Source organism: Oryzias latipes, chromosome 14, assembly GCF_002234675.1.
Source record: "Oryzias latipes chromosome 14, ASM223467v1".
Lineage (NCBI taxonomy): Eukaryota > Metazoa > Chordata > Actinopteri > Beloniformes > Adrianichthyidae > Oryzias > Oryzias latipes.
The window spans coordinates 2,246,273-2,262,078 of NC_019872.2; the positions used below are offsets into that span (position 1 = coordinate 2,246,273).

Sequence of the window (15,806 nt, forward strand, 5' to 3'; positions counted from 1 at the left end):
ACTCAATTAGCTCACGTAATGCAATTTTCAGGTAACTTGGGACGATTTCTCTGTGAGCAAATGACCACAAATGGCCAGATACTAACTAACTGGTATCTTGTCTGCACCCGTTACTAACAGGTGCGCGCCCCTAGTAACTGGTGAGGATAACGTAGAAGCTACTGAAGAAATGTATGAAAATGCACATGACTTTTAAATTTACATTTAAATGTACTTAATTTGTTAACGGTCCCTAAATATAAATGCAAACGTTCACCGACACCTCTTCCTAGTACAACCCGCCTGACTTCCTCTTCTTTCGGCTCAAGTCCGCAGTGTTTCTGGAGCGAATGTCTGCTGAATGTCCACTATATCCAATTAACTTTACTTCAGTTCATCTTTGATCGTTTTCAAAATTCCTCCCATCACAAATTCACCAAAGGTATGTAAGTGTAGTTTAACCTTGGCAATAAATCATTGTCCTGAAGGAAAGACAACAACTAGGACGTTTAACTTTGAATGACCTAAAACAGACAGCAGCTTGAAGAACAAAACAAAAAAAATCCATATTTCTCAGGGAACCTGAATGCAGCACGCGCTTGATTGACGGAACGGGACAACATGGCAGCCGCTTCGGGCCGCTACTACGGAGACGGCGGCCGAGCATCGAAAAGACAGAAAACTGAGGACGGAGGAATGACAACGGTGAGTGTTTGACGCCTGTCCTGGAAGCAGACGTTTCACTGCCCTCACGCGGCTTTGTTTTCGGGTTTTTTAGTCCAACAGTTTGTGTAAAATCGGGATTTATGATCGTAACACCGGCGGAGTGGAGGCGTAGCGACGCAGTAGCATTAGCTCACTGAGCGCTCGTTCACCGGGCTGCTCGTCGTTGTCCTAACGGACTCGCACATTACGGGCGTGTCTAGAAACCACGGGGTCACCGTTCATGGCAAGCCCAGCCGAAAACCCCTTCGCTGCCCGTTTTGTCCCGCCGCTTCTCGGTGCCAGGCGGATGTCTGTCGCTAACCGGCCCGGCGCCGCGGTCTGTTTCTCCAGGAGAGCTACGATGACCCGCACAAGCCGCTGCCCTCCCCGGTGGTGCACATCAGGGGGTTGGTGGACGGAGTCATGGAGGCTGACCTGGTGGATGCCCTGCAGGAGTTTGGTGCAATAAGGTAATGTGTGTGTGTTGATCCGAATATGTCCTGCAGAGTGAACAGCTGACACAAACATGGTTTCAATCTTCTTACCTAATTGTCTCACTCTGATAATGATGCATTCATGTGAAACAAGACTTTCCCACACCTGACCGTGGAATTCTGTTGGCAGTTATGTGGTCATGATGCCTAAAAAGCGGCAGGCCCTGGTGGAGTACGAGGACGTGAACGCGTCCTGCAACGCCGTGACGTTTGCTGCAGAAAACCAGGTCTACATCGCCGGCCACCCCGCCTTCATCAACTACTCCACCTCCCAGAAGATCTCCCGGCCTGGAGACTCGGACGACACGCGGAGCGTCAACAATGTTCTGCTGCTCACCATCCTGAACCCCATCTATCCCATCACCACGGTAACGTGACAGCATCGCCCTTTAAATGGGCTGTTACACATGAGTGTCTGCACACGGACACACGAAGTAGAGTCTGTGGTGTGTTCTTCACATCCATGAAACTGCAAATGATCACGGCTGCACCGTCTGCTGGTTATCACGGCTCCTTTCTATTCCTCTTCTTCAGATATCTTACTTCTCACAAAAGTTTCACATTTTCTAAAATGGTTTACATTTTCAGCAGTTTGTTGATCTTCAGTTTTGTGGAGATTCTCTTAAAGGTCAGATGTTCTCATGAAGCAGTTTCTGGGCTTCCTGAAGGAGTCAGGAACAGTTTTCCTGTCTGTCCTTGACCCGGATCGTTTTCATGTGCTGACACTCGTCACTGAACTATCAACGGTTCCATTCTTAAAAACCACAAGAAAGGCCAGCTTCAGCGCTCAGAGAGGCTGTAGCTCTTATGTCACACATGATGCAGCTTCTCCTCCCTCTTTTTCCTGAAGGTTTTGCTCTTTTCTAAATCAAGATTCAATGCAGATTTTAGTTTTTATCACTGTCCTTCTTGTTCTTGCTTTGCTGGATTTGTGTTTTTGATGTCAGCAAACATGTTTGTGACAAACTTCATGAAAATTCTGTTAAACCTGAGGATGTGACAGCATAGAAGTGTGTTGTTGACAGATTCTGGTGTTGTTTCACACTCTGGTGTGTGTCAGGCTGACATGAACGCACTGAGCTTTTAAAGTGAACATTCCACAGGAACCCAAGTCTGGTGTGATTTTAAGGACTTTGTCTCCACAGGATGTTCTCTACACCATCTGTAACAACTGTGGTCCCGTCCAGAGGATCGTTATCTTCAGAAAGAATGGCGTTCAGGCCATGGTGGAATATCCTTTTCAGATTCCTAAAGGATTTTTTTTCCTGATGTTGAATGAAGGTGGAGCCGTCGTTTTTCATAAAGTCGGAGCAAACCTTAACCTTTCCGTGTCACGTTTGACTCGGTCCAGAGTGCCCAGAGGGCTAAAGCCTCTCTCAACGGAGCAGACATCTACTCTGGCTGCTGCACTCTGAAGATTGAATATGCCAAGGTGAGTGGGTGTGTTTGCACAGAGCCCACAGGCCTGGGGTCTAAAGCTGCGAGGGCCGACGGCGCCCCCTGCCTGCTGTAGCCGTGCTGGACAGAGCTGCACACACTCAGTGTTGATGCAGTTCTTCGGCTGTGGAGGGGTTGACGCCCTTTGAGGGTGTGGATGCTCTCACTTTGTGTGATGATGTCACAGGCTCAGTGGGACTCTGGTGCTGCTCTACTGCTGGAGTGCAGCTCAGCTTAAAGACCCACGTTGATGGAAATTGTGTTTTTTATCAGGTTCTTGTGGATAAAGAAAACTAAAATTAAATTTCTGAGTATTTTTTCATTTAAATTGAGGTGAATCAGGAGCAAATCAAAAATTGCCGTTGGAAAAAGATTGTATTTGTGTAGTAGATCTTACAATCACTGGGCCACAAGCTTCCTGCTCCACTCCATTCTGATCATCCACCTGTCAGACAAATGGATCCATGAACGTCTGTTTTCCTGGTCTGAGCTGGAATCTGGATCAGAACTGGATAGATCTGATGCTGCTCACCATTTTAGATGCAATGCTAACGTTAGGATGGGGTTGTGAGGGGCTGTAAGCTAAGGAGAGAGTTTAGACGAAGGGATGATGGGAAGTGGGGGTGGGCTTACTCCACATGAACACATGTGCCAGCTGATATATTGGCAATGGTAAGTGTTTTTTTTGGTTGATCTGGTGGAGTTTTCTCAAAGTGCTGAAGCATCCACAGAGCAACGGTAGCAAAGAGACACAACACATCAGCTGTTTGGAAAATATTCCTGCTAAACTCCAAAGCATCTGCATGTCGTTGCTTTTGGGAAGCACATTAATGTAAAGAGTGCTGACATGAGAAGCTGGCAGGCTCTGACCAATCAGGTGAAGCCTATGGATTTGATAGCTGTGAGGTAAAGTTTGACCCCCGGAGGGGGGAGGGGCAGCTGGAGAGTGATCAATCAACAAACCCCACTCACATTTTTGTGTTGTTTTGTATTGTTTCCACAGCCAACACGCCTTAACGTCTTCAAGAACGATCAGGACACATGGGACTACACAAACCCCAACCTGAGCAGCCAAGGTAGCGTGCAGCCCCTGGCTCCTCCCCTCCGGCTTTTCTTCCTGTTTTCCTCACTGTACAGATCTTTGATGGCCTGCAGTACTGCCTCTGACCCCAGTGCAGCTGCGTCTCACAGGCAGTACTGCTGGGATGCATTTTCCCACCACACAGTAAGGGCACGAGGAGCAGCTGAGGTTCAGGTCGTGCATGTGGGCTGTAGCACCATAGAGTTTTCTGATGCACCTTAGTCTTCACACGCACGGCATGTCACACGCCAACTGCAGCTGCAGAAACTGTCACACATGGTGGAGATTTCTTTTAGCCTGTTTCTAGGAGTAAACGCTGCTGCTGTTGGTGAAGCGTGCGTCACCGAGCCATGTTTAGCAGCTGGACTTTCAGCAGGTTTTCACCTGGTGCTGTGCTGCTTTTCGTTTGGGATTGTTTCGGTTCTGAGGTCAGAACCTGCTTTCATCCTGCTTGTGTTCAGGGTGAATCAAGAGGAATGGGTGAAGGGAGCTTTGAGATAACGGTCAATACAGGAAGTAGCACATTTTTAGGTCATTTAATGAAAGCTAGTGTGGCCTTAATTTCTTCAGGTTACTTACATTCACCCTCATTGTTCACAGAACAAACCTACTAAAGAGATAAAGTTCATAAAACTCATTTAGCTTCTGAAGTGTTTGCAGAGTGAAATACTGGGGATTTTATCCGGATGATTAGAGGATTTAAAGTGAGTTCCTGCATTCTTTTTCACTTTCTGTCTCTTACAGATGACGTGTTTCTATGATGAACATTACAGACTAAACTCACCAGTGACAGTTGGTCCGCTCTACCACAGTCCCGTTGACAGTGAGCGGCTGATGTGGCGGGGCTTTCCTTCTATAATCCACGATTACCGTAAATTCCGGACTACAAAGCGCACCAGATTACAAGCCGCACCCACCCATTTTCACGTGTTTGACTGCTTTTATACATAAACAAGCCGCGTCAGAGTACAAGCCGCACATGTGTTAGGCAGTATTGTCATCCTGACGGATCAAGGCCAGCGTCCCAGAGCGAATGCAATTCATTAGCACATTGTGGGTGGTGCCAACTTAGCCTCTGGCTCACGTATTTGAGTGTATCGACATCTGTCAAACAGCATGGACCTATATTCTGTTCACAAGTCCCTCAGTTATGGTGTTTTTATTTCATTTTTTTTTTACTTCTTGACAATCTAGGTATCTAACATAAAATTACAAACAGTAACCATATAATCAACATTACATCCCTCAGTTATAATGAGGAAATTTACATCCGCGATTCCACATTTCCCATGAGTCTTAGGGGCTAAAGGCGGGGCCAACGCCCGGCTCGCCACACTGTTGTATGTGTTTAAGAATGAGCAAGTATCAGCAGTGCATGGAGGGGTGAACAGGAAAACTTCTCCTTCCGCTTGTGTCGCGGCAGCGTTATGGGAGTAACAGGACTGGTTAAAAAACACACCGGTAAAATACAGCAGCGGCGACTGAAAAGCGCGCGCCTCAGTGCGGCGCGTGCGGCAGAATTCAGAAGCCTCTGCGCTCCACTCCCGCCCCGCGCGCTCCTTGTCTCCCCTTCCTATCTACTCCGACACCTCTGGCCAGGGCGGCTTCAAGGAGGAGCACTTCGTCCCCGTTGCGCCGGTGGATGGAGCAAATAGTTTCTGTGCAAAGCAATCGGACTTAATACTGTACGTTTTGTGTATGAGGGGCGGATGCGTTGTTACGTGTGGGAGCCATCAGACTGCCATCGGCCCCGCAGCTCAATCAGCAGGAGAAGATGTCTCCAGCTCACACGGAGGCTGTGAGCTTTTCAAAGCAAAATTCCGCTTTTACGGTTTCCTTAGAAACCGTAAATGGAGTGAAAATTCACTCCATGCGCTGTTCTCTCCGTCACGCAGCAAACCGGCTTTTCCAAACCCGTTGGTGACGGTGGACTTTTTCACGCTGGTTTTAACGATTGCTTTTAACTTGAAAGCTTCATCATATTGTAGCGGCGATCACATGCACGTTGGGTCTAATGGCCCCAAAGGATTCTGGGATGCGGCCGGGCATGCGTGTTTCATTTTGTTGAACCATGACTGAAGTGTCTAAGACCTGAAGTCAAGTCCATGCTGTTTGGCTGCTTAGAGGTGTGTTGAATAAAAATGCCTCGTGCTTGGTGTTAGATAGAGAATTCAAACTATTCACTGAGTTCGAAAGTACGTACATGGCGGTCGCCAATTTAATCCAGAAATTAGCCGCGTCACTGAATAAGCCGCAAGGCTGTAAGCGCAGGAAAAAAGTAGCGGCTTGTAGTCCGGAAATTACGGTACTTCTTTTGTTTTTTCCGCGTTGAGAACACGGCTGTTGTCCCCGCTGTAGATGGTGATCCTGTGCACCAGGTGTCTGTATGCGGACCCGTCCCCTCCTCTGATGAGACCAGGCACTGTTGTGTCGTCTGGATAGTCCAGGGAGGTGCAGTCATAGGTGTACAGTGAGAAGGGATTTGGACTGAGCCGGCAGCACCCCTGCGGTGTTCTGGTGCTGACTGTCAGCTCTGCAGAGACCTTCTTTCCCAGCCTCACCACCTGTGGTCAGTGAGAAAGTCCAGTATCCAGTTTCAGGTGGATGTAGGTATTCCCAGTTGGAGAGTTTTGCAGTCAGCTTGCGGGGGCTAATGGTATTGAAGGCAGAACTGTAGTCCAGGAACAGAAACTGGGCTCAGGTGTTCCTGGTGTCCAGGTGTTGCAGGGTGGAGTGAAGTGCCAGGGCTACCGTGTCTTCTGGTGATCTGTTGGGGCGGTAGGCAAACTGACAGGGGTCCACAGATTTTTCGAACAAGGAGTTGTGTGACAATACCAGCTATTCCAGACACTGTATTGCTGCAGGAGTGAGAGCCACGGGTCTCAGGTTATTCATCGTTGTGATGTTTGTTTTCTTCGGGACGATCACACAGGACTTGAAGATTCGGGGCACCGTTTCCTGCGAGAGGGAGAGGTTGAAGATGTCTGTGTACACCTCTGCTAGCTGCTCCGCACAGGCTTTCAGAACCCTTGATGACGCGTGGTCCGGTCCCGTCCCCTTGTGCGGGTTCACCTGCTTTAGGGCCCTGAGGACCTGTGTGTGAGACACCTGCAGCCTCTTTAGGGGAAACTCTTTGTTGTTCTGGTGGAATGTTGCGTTAAAGTTGTTTAGACTGTGTGGCAGGATGTTGTTCTGGAACTCTGATCTGCTGGTGTTTGTCCTGTAGTTGGTGATCGATCTGACCCCCTGCCACAGGGTCTCGTGTTCTTTTCCCTGTGGCTGCTCTCAAGTTTCTGGCTGTAGCTTCTCTTAGCAGCCTTGATAGACTTCTGGAGGTCATAGTGAGCGTGTTAAAACTGTGCTGTCTCCTGTCTTTAAGGCTGCACATCATTTGTTGATTCTTTTTTTGCGTACATGTGTGTTAAACCAGGGTTTTGGTTAGGGAAGATGCGAATGTCCGAGAGGGGATGCATGGATATGCAGTCTCCAGTCTATGGAGCTGCTTACTGTGTCCGTGTGTTCATCCACTTGCAGAACCAGAGACAGACTCACTCTCTAACATGCTGAAGGAAATCTGATGATTGGGGAGGAATTCAACTTAGAGTTCCTAAAATCAGACAATGAATAGTATCTGACAAAGGACATGATTTTATGCTGTTAACGTGATCACTGGAATAAACTATCTCATCTGATGGGATCTTAACTCTACACGGGTTCTTCACTACTCTCTACTTAGTGCACTAGATAGTGTTTCACCATTTTGTAGGGCTGTCCGAATCTACAATTCCAAAATCAAGTACCCTGGAAATTTCCCAGAAGTCTCTGCGGAAAACCAGTGTGCGTCAATGCTCACTATATTGGCTAATATAGACCACAATGCATTGTATTTGAGCATTTTTTTTATTTAAAAACATGTAATTTAAATACATTTTTTATAAACTATCCACATGTTCATCATCATATCACAGTGGATTCATAACTAGTTCATATTGTTTAGATCAGTGTTTTTCAACCTTTTTTGAGCCACGGCACACTTTAACCCTAACAAAAATCCCGCGGCACACCAGCATCCAAAAAAAAAAAGAAGCAGAAATTCATGGTCTGTATTGATCGACCGCCCCCCCCCCCCGCGCGCAATCTCACGTGGATTTTTGTGATAATTGTGGCAGAAAAAGCAAGAAGTTGCGGCTGTTTTTTTCTAAAGACGAGCTTTAGCTGGTATTTTTGTTAGAACTGAGCGACTTTATCAGCAGAATTAAGAACAAGGAAGTGAAGACTTTAACCACTTCTGATTGGTCAGACTGATGACATGTGATTAAGCCTTCAAGAATGATTGGCGGAGACAGTTAAAGGGGCGGGACTTTTCCTTACACAGTTATAGCTGCAGCTGAATCGCGGTACCGTGATTCTTATCAAAATGTCTTTAATAGAATTAAATAAACACAAATAAAAAGTAATTTTAAGATCTTTTATATTCCTAACTACTCAGTGTTTTATCAGGGCCTGTTTGGATGAACAAAGAGCTGAAATCCTGGAGATGAAAAATGTTTTTAGATCAGTTAATGAGGGCAATTTCTCCACGGTGCACTTGACCATCTCCCACGGCACACTAGTGTGCCGCGGCACACTGGTTGAAAAACACTGGTTTAGATTTCTACTTTGTGAAATCTGTGACATCATATAAGAAGTAGTGAACATGGTATCCAAATTGCTTTTAAAGTCCAGGGCACTAGATAGTCAGGGAGCCTAAACTATCCAAATGAATAACTTTTTAATTAGGTGAATAAATTACAAGTAGGATGAGTGGATCTTGATCTCATTGAGTTGATCAATTGGATTCCTGCCTTCTTCTTTGCTACTGAAAAGTTTAGTTTTACATAAAAACAGTGGGGCAAAAAATGATTTAATCAGCCACCAATGGTGCAAGTTCTCCCACTTAAAAAGATGAGGGGTCGGTAATTTTCATCATACGTGAACCTCAACTATGTGGGAGAAAAGAAGAACAAAATCCAGAAAATCAGAAGAATTTCTTTGTAAATTATGGTGTAAAATAAATATTTGGTCAATAACAAAACTAAGACATTCAATACTTCATTTTGTACCATTTGTTGGCAATGACAGCAGTCGAACGTTTTCTGTACATCTTCACAAGGTTTTCACAAACTGTTCCTGGTATTTTGGTCCATTCCTCCATGCAGATCTCCTCTAGAGCAGACATGTTTTGGGGCTGTCGCTGGGCAACACAGACTTTCAACTCCCTCCAAAGATTTTCTATGGGGTTGAGATCTGGAGACTGGCTAGGCCACTCCAGGACCTTGAAATGGTTCTTATGAAGCCACTCCTTTGTTACCCAGGCAACAGTGTTTTGGGATTGTTGTCATGGTGAAAGACCCAGCCATGTTTCATCTTCAGTGCTGATGGAAGGAGGTTTTCACTCAAAATCTGACCATACATTGCTCCATTCATTCTTTCCTTTACATGGATCTGTCGTCCTGGTCCTTTTGCTGAAAAACAGCCCCAAACCATGATGTTTCCACCCCCATGCTTTACAGTAGGTATGGTGCTCTTTAGGTGACCAAATACTTATTTTCCACCATAATTTACAAAGAAATTCTTTAAAAATCAGACAATGTGATTTTCTGGATTTATTTTCTCATTAGGTGTCTCATAGTTGAGGTTCACCTATGAGGAAAATTACAGGCCTCTCTCATCTTTTTAAGTGGGAGAACTTGCACCATTGGTGTCTGACTGAACACTTTTTTGCCCCACTGTATGTAGCTGCTAATGTGACAAATCACCCAGAGGTGACATTTGATGCGTCTGTTCACTACTTTGTGTCCAAAAACCTTTGAGCTGTTTGAGCTTGTGAGTCTTTTGATGTCATTGTTTTAATGTAAGCTTTCTTCCGATGTTACCATCTTGACAAATATTTAGAAATATGCTCATTAGGCGATGGGTAACCATTAAGATAATGGACAGAGCTCAGGGAAATATATTTTTCCTTCTGTACAGAAGTGAGGTCTTTTCTCTGGTGTGCTATCAGACCAGCACATTTAAAGGTCAGATCTCAGCCCTGAGGTGCTCCTGGTGTCCTTACATTCACATCATCCACGACCCGCGCACATGTTGGCACAGTGGGCCTCACGCTCTGGAACACACCCTCAACTCTGAGCCTCCTTGTTTTGGGCGCCACCCCAATGGAAGGCACGTTAATGCCTACAGGGACAGAACTTCCCACGGCGTCGAGCAGACACCTCACATTCCCGCCACAGCCTGACGGCGTCAGACCCGATAAGCATCTACGCCACATCTGATCTGGAGATTCCTGAGGAGCACACACTCCAACACAGCACACTGACGAGACACACAGGAAGCGGCCAGATCGGCGAGCAGGAGGCGCTGGTGCTCTCACCACACACACCGAGCTTTCAGAGCAGAACACTCCGGATGACCGCACTCTGAGCAGCACATGCTTTCTCACACCGCAATAATCCAGCGCCATGGAAGGGGTCCCATCGGGGGGGGGGTGAAGACGACACAACTATCAGACAGCCGTCCAGCTTACAGACCACAAATCCTCTCAAGCTTTGGACTCTGGTGTTCTGTTTTCCCTTCTACCCATCCCTGTGCTCTTCTTGTCATGTTCTGCGTCTTAGCTGTTGCTCTGGTGATCCCGTGGTGATCCTCTAACGCCTCCCGTGTGATGCAGGTTTGGCTCAGTGTGTCAGTGGACTGACAGCCCTCTGTCAGAGGCTGCATGTGCCCTGCTTTGTGATCAGAGCACGGTAAGATGGAAACCAGCCTGTAAGTTTGAAAAGCCAGCAGCACCAAGACAAAAACAACCATGGATGTGTGGATGTACTTTTCTCTCTGGTGGTGGGAATGCAAGGAAGCAGAGGAGCTAAAAGGAGGGACAATGAGGCAGAGGTTGTCGGGTAGCTGAAGACTGCCCCCTACCTGCCCACTGTGCCCCATGCGCCATGTGTAGTGCTGTAAGTACTGAAACAAATAATCTGACATGATGGTGAGCATTTCAGTTCATGTGACACCTGACAAACTTCTGTCTGAATGTTTTTGTTTTCCATTCAAAGCAGAATGATGTAACATCTCTGTGTTTCATGTTTCACTTAAAAGTGCAGAGGTCCCTCTCACCTCCAACCAAGCTAATTCTGCAGCAGTCCTCCTTAAAGGCTGATGGTCCTACGGGCAGCTGTCACTGACTGCACTTCTGTGATATTTGGGACCATCAGCCGCTGACGATTCTGGCTGTTTCTGAGCCGTGTTTGGTCTCAGTGGATCATTTAAAGTCCCACTCTAACTCTATTTTTGAGTTATTCTAAAAGCATTATTTTTTTCAATAGGATTTTGCAGTTTTTAGCAAAGATCAAAAAGTCTGCGTCATTTTTTAAGACCTATTTTCTGCAGAGCTGCAGCAGCTCACTAGAAGTTCACCTCTGGGTTGTGGACGGGACTGTTGGTGCGTTTGTATCCCATCATGCTTTTGTTTACACTCTCTCCTGCTAGCTTACATCCCTCGCAACTCCAAAATAACATTAGCGTAGCAAAAAAGAGGCTAGCAATATTGGAGCTATGCAGCTGTACAGTTTCGAGCCAAATAGCAGCTCAGACGAGGAAAACAAAGACGTTCATGGATCTATTTGTCTGTGAGGGAAGGATTCAGACCTGGAGTGGAGCAGAGAGACTGGCTCGCTTTTCCAAACCACAGGTTTTTATTCACCATTTGAATAAAGAAATACTCAGAAACGCACTTTTAATCTTAAATTATTTCATATGAGATGTCTGATATGAGAATAATGCAACAAGAACAAGTTGAGTGGGACTTTAAAAACCTTTCACAACCACGGACTTACTTAAACTTGACCATGTGAAGTTTACGTTCTACATCTTATTTCGTGTGTTCTGAGCTGATTGTTGATGTCTCTCTCTGATCTCCTGTAGGAAGTTTGGCTCTCAGGTTTAGTTCTGCACAGTTGTTTTGTGTGTTTGCATAACACTGAAGAATCTTAGTTGGGATGCTTTAAACATCCTGTCTTTGCCGTGTCTGGTCATTTATCAGCAGCCTGTTGGAAATGACCACATGAAGATTTTTCTATGTCAACCTGGACTCTAAAATGGAGACTTTCTGCTCAACTAGGAAATTAAGGGAAGTTTGACGGACGCCTGTCATTATCTTTCCAAGCACACATATACCTGCTGATTCTGTGCCACTGTGTCAATCCTAACATCTGTCCAGCATCACACTGATTCCCACATATGAGGAGGAGGCTAAAACTCCTCTACACCTGATGAGAGAGTCAGATTTGGGGTTTTTAAATGTCATGTCAGAGGTGAGCTTCTGGGGAAGAGCAGATGAATGTTAATGTAGAGCTCACAGCTTTATTGACACGGTAACAATCCTGAAGCAGGAACGTGGCTGTTGATGACTAGAGTGAGTCTGGAATCCACAGATTGACATTGATCTGACCATGATCCTCTCTGAGAGGAGCATCTTCCTCTTCCTCTCCGGGCATCACCTGTGTTCCTCCTGTGTTTGTTCTGATTGTAATGACTGTTGGCAAAGCCGTCAATAAAGTAGCAGGTGCTCTCCACGCCGTTGAACGTTTTTTCCTTTATGATTCTTTGCAGAAATGCCTCAGAGTGTTTTGCTCAGTGTTGTCCATTTGTGTGATCATGTTGAATTTGACATGCACATGTGTGTACTTATACAGATGCTGATGGGGAAGGCAATTGGAACAATTCACAAGGTGTGTGTTTGTACGGAGACTGTAGATAGAGGAGTAAAAAATAAAAATCTCCATTATGTCTCACATTAAAGTGCAGATTTGAATGTCAGCACCCTCTGTTGCATGTGATTGACAAACCCTTCCTTCGGCATGTAGTGGAGCGTGACAGCTGAGTGCCGGGCTGAGCACCAGCTAAAAGAAGCTTTGTTGTTCTTTCAGATCCCAACGCCAATCCCAACAAACGGCAGAGGCAGCCCGCCCTGCTGGGTGACCATCCCCCCGACTACGGTGAACATCGATACATGAGGTTTAATGTGCAGAAAGGCCCGCTGCTTCATCTTCATCCCTGACCTTTCTCTATTCTAGGTGGCCCCCAGGGCAGCTACCATGCCTACAATGATGATGCCTATGGCCCCCCACCTCCCCATCGCCTGAACTCAAGTATGGGCGGCCGGGGGCGGGGCGGCCAACGATACGGTGCAGGATACGGGCCCCCCCCTCCTGACTACGGTCCTCATGCAGACTCTCCTGTTCTTATGGTGTACGGCCTGGAGCCCTCAAAGATCAATGCTGACAAAGTGTTCAACATCTTCTGTCTCTATGGCAACGTGGAGAGGGTGAGTGTGACAGAGGTCTGGGTGAAGGAGGTCCCCTTGTAGAAGTTCGGTCAAAGAAGGGAACTGAAATAAAGACTCATTTAGACAGATGATGATGATGATGGTGGTCGTTACCTTTTATGGTGGTTTTTGTAAATGTTTCTGTGTTGCTCTCTTAGGTCAAGTTCATGAAGAGTAAACCTGGAGCGGCAATGGTGGAGATGGGAGACTGTTACTCCGTGGACAGAGCCATCACTCACCTCAACAACAACTTCCTCTTTGGACAGAAACTTAATGTTTGGTAGGAAGAGCTGAACAGGAATTCCAAACCGCAAACAAATCTAGAGCGGAAGGTTGAAGGATGCTCTCTTCCTCTGTAAGTGTGTCTAAACAGCAGGCCATTGTCCCGGGACAGTCTTATCAGTTGGAAGACAACACCAGCAGCTTCAAAGACTTCCATGGATCACGCAACAACCGCTTCACCTCCCCTGAGCAGGCGGCTAAAAACCGCATCCAACACCCCAGCAACGTTCTGCACTTCTTTAACGCCCAGCCTGACATCTCTGAAGAAACCTTCAGCCAGGTAAGCAGAGGTTGGCCAGAGCTTTGGGTCCTTTTGGGTAAAACCTTCCCCTCATTTTTGAACCTGGGATTAAATCTGCCCTGTGCTTCCAGATCTGTGAAGAACTGGGAATAAAGAGTCCTGCAAGCGTGAAGCTTTTCACTGGAAAGAGTGAGTAGAGCTGTCGGCGCTCTGGTTTAAAACCCACTGGACAAGGTCGTATGACGGTCACACGACGAGTGACTCAGCAGTTATTCCTCCAAATCATTTCTGCTCTACTAAAAAGAATTGGAGCTGTTGATTTGTTTGAAAACATTCTTGTGAATGGTTTCCTTACCGTGTGCTGTTTCTGACAGCTGCGTGTCAGAGCCACAGACGCCTGAGTCATCGCCGTTAGTTTCTTACTTTCTGTGGGAACGTCACTGTCCGAGCTGCAGAGCTAAAGGGACAGAACCCTGCCCTTTTAGAACATGGACACGTAGGACGGAAACACACCTGTCAGCCAGTGACACCGTTCCAGTGATCAAACCTCAGTCAAAGGACAACGGTGTTCCGACATGGAAATGTGCCGCAGTAGAGCAGTCGCTTTAAAGTTAAAGTCCCATTATCTGTCACACACCTGTGACATTTGACCCGTCCCCTGGGGGGGGCGCTGAGCTGCAGACACAGCCACGCTCAGGAACCATTTGGTGGATTAACCCCCCCCCAATCCAACCCATTAATGCTGAGTGTCAAGCAGAGAGGCATGGGGTCCCATTTTTAGAGTCTTTGGGAGGACTCGGACAACCTTCCAGTCACAGGGCGGACACTCTACCACAAGGCCACTGAGCTGGTGTAATGGAAAAAATGGTAAATGGCGTATATTTATATAGCGCATTTCTGCCTACAAGGCCCAAAGCGCTTTACAGTCACAGTCCCATTCACACAGTCACACACACACACACCGTCACACACACCGTCACACACACACACACACACACACACACACACACACACACACACACACACACATACACACACTGGACGTGGCTCCGCTGCCGAACACTGGCGCTAACCTTCCACCAGAGGCAAGGTGGGGTTCAGTGTCTTGCCCAAGGACACTTCGACTCATGGGCGTGCAAGGCGGGAATCGAACCTGCAATCTTATGATCATGGGTAGACCGCCCTACCGCTGCTCCACATCCGCTCAACCACTGAGGAGAAAAAAACAAACAAGCATGAAAACAAGGCGCCCTGCTACATTTCTGTCCAGTGAGAATGCAGACCGGTTCTCAGTGGAACAAAACTCACCAGAGCAGGAAGAAATGCTTCAGCGGTCTGCTGGGTCTAGACCCTCAGGGCTAGAAGAACCACCTGCTCCTCTTATTCCAGCTCCATTCTGAACTAATGTCTGTCAATAGTACCACCAGATGGGCCGCTGTTTGATCAGCGCGGTTGTTCCAGGCAGTGTGTGAAAGTTCAGTAACGTTCAATAGTGTGTGTATTAACTGACCTGTGTTAGATGTTTTGAAGGACGTCTGGAAGACGTCCATCAAAACATGTCAGGTGTGTGAAAAAACCCACAACCGTGTCTGAGAACAGCAGAGCCTAAGAAGTCAGTGTTCCACAAACCGCGCTCAGCTCAACTCCTCTGCAGATTCTCAGTAATCCTTTGGTGTTTGACAGGTGAGCGCAGTTCCTCCGGCCTGCTGGAGTGGGAGTCCATCAATGACGCCATGGAGGCACTCGCTATGATCAACCATTATCAGATGAAAAACCCCAGTAAGTGGGATTTTAAATACAAACTTGCACAGTTCTCATTGTGTGTTGTGAAGCTTAATGCTCTTGTTTTTTCCCCTCATCCTTGTCTTGCAGGTGGCCCATACCCCTACACACTGAAGCTGTGTTTTTCAACCACACACCAAACAAATTAACACCCCCCCCCCTTCCCCCCGTTTTGTACTGTTTGGTGTTTTTGCATAGGCTCTACCACAATCCTGCTGTCACACTTTTGAATTGATGCCAACTAAAATAAGACTAAATGTGCTTTAGAAAATGTTAATTAAATGATGTGTTTTTTTAATATAGACACCCCCCCCCCTCCGTTTGTTGATTTTGTTTTTGTTGTCAGTTTTGTATGTTCACTGCAGCATCTTGGTTCACTTCATCTTTGTATTTGGTTTTTAAATAAATTGATAACAATAGTCAGAGCTCTGATTATTACTGACG

The 15,806-nt window shown here is 46.6% G+C and overlaps 1 protein-coding gene across 2 annotated transcripts; it reads left to right on the forward strand.

The window, feature by feature from the left end:
• The first annotated feature begins 298 nt into the window (after positions 1-298).
• Positions 299-15,781, forward strand: LOC101166731 (heterogeneous nuclear ribonucleoprotein L). Of its 2 annotated transcripts, XM_004076033.4 has the most exons (15): positions 299-421; positions 557-684; positions 1,036-1,154; positions 1,309-1,546; positions 2,324-2,409; positions 2,514-2,610; positions 3,619-3,691; positions 12,426-12,461; positions 12,660-12,728; positions 12,807-13,057; positions 13,216-13,337; positions 13,418-13,619; positions 13,712-13,769; positions 15,264-15,359; positions 15,453-15,781. In XM_004076033.4, exons 2-15 carry the CDS (start codon positions 601-603, stop codon positions 15,509-15,511), a joined length of 1,590 nt encoding a protein of 529 aa, XP_004076081.1. In that variant the 5' UTR covers positions 299-421; positions 557-600; the 3' UTR covers positions 15,512-15,781. The 2 variants fall into 2 exon arrangements, with proteins under 2 accessions (XP_004076081.1, XP_020564290.1); XM_020708631.2 differs by lacking the exon at positions 12,426-12,461.
• Positions 15,782-15,806: the final 25 nt, after the last annotated feature.

Excerpts from the sequence above, each read along its gene's own strand:
- LOC101166731 (XM_004076033.4), top strand. The coding sequence starts at position 601 with ATGGCAGCCGCTTCGGGCCGCTACTACGGAGACGGCGGCCGAGCATCG. Across the intron at positions 2,611-3,618 it reads TGAAGATTGAATATGCCAAG|CCAACACGCCTTAACGTCTT; the intron begins GTGAGTGGGTGT and ends TTGTTTCCACAG. Across the intron at positions 13,338-13,417 it reads GGACAGAAACTTAATGTTTG|TGTGTCTAAACAGCAGGCCA; the intron begins GTAGGAAGAGCT and ends TTCCTCTGTAAG.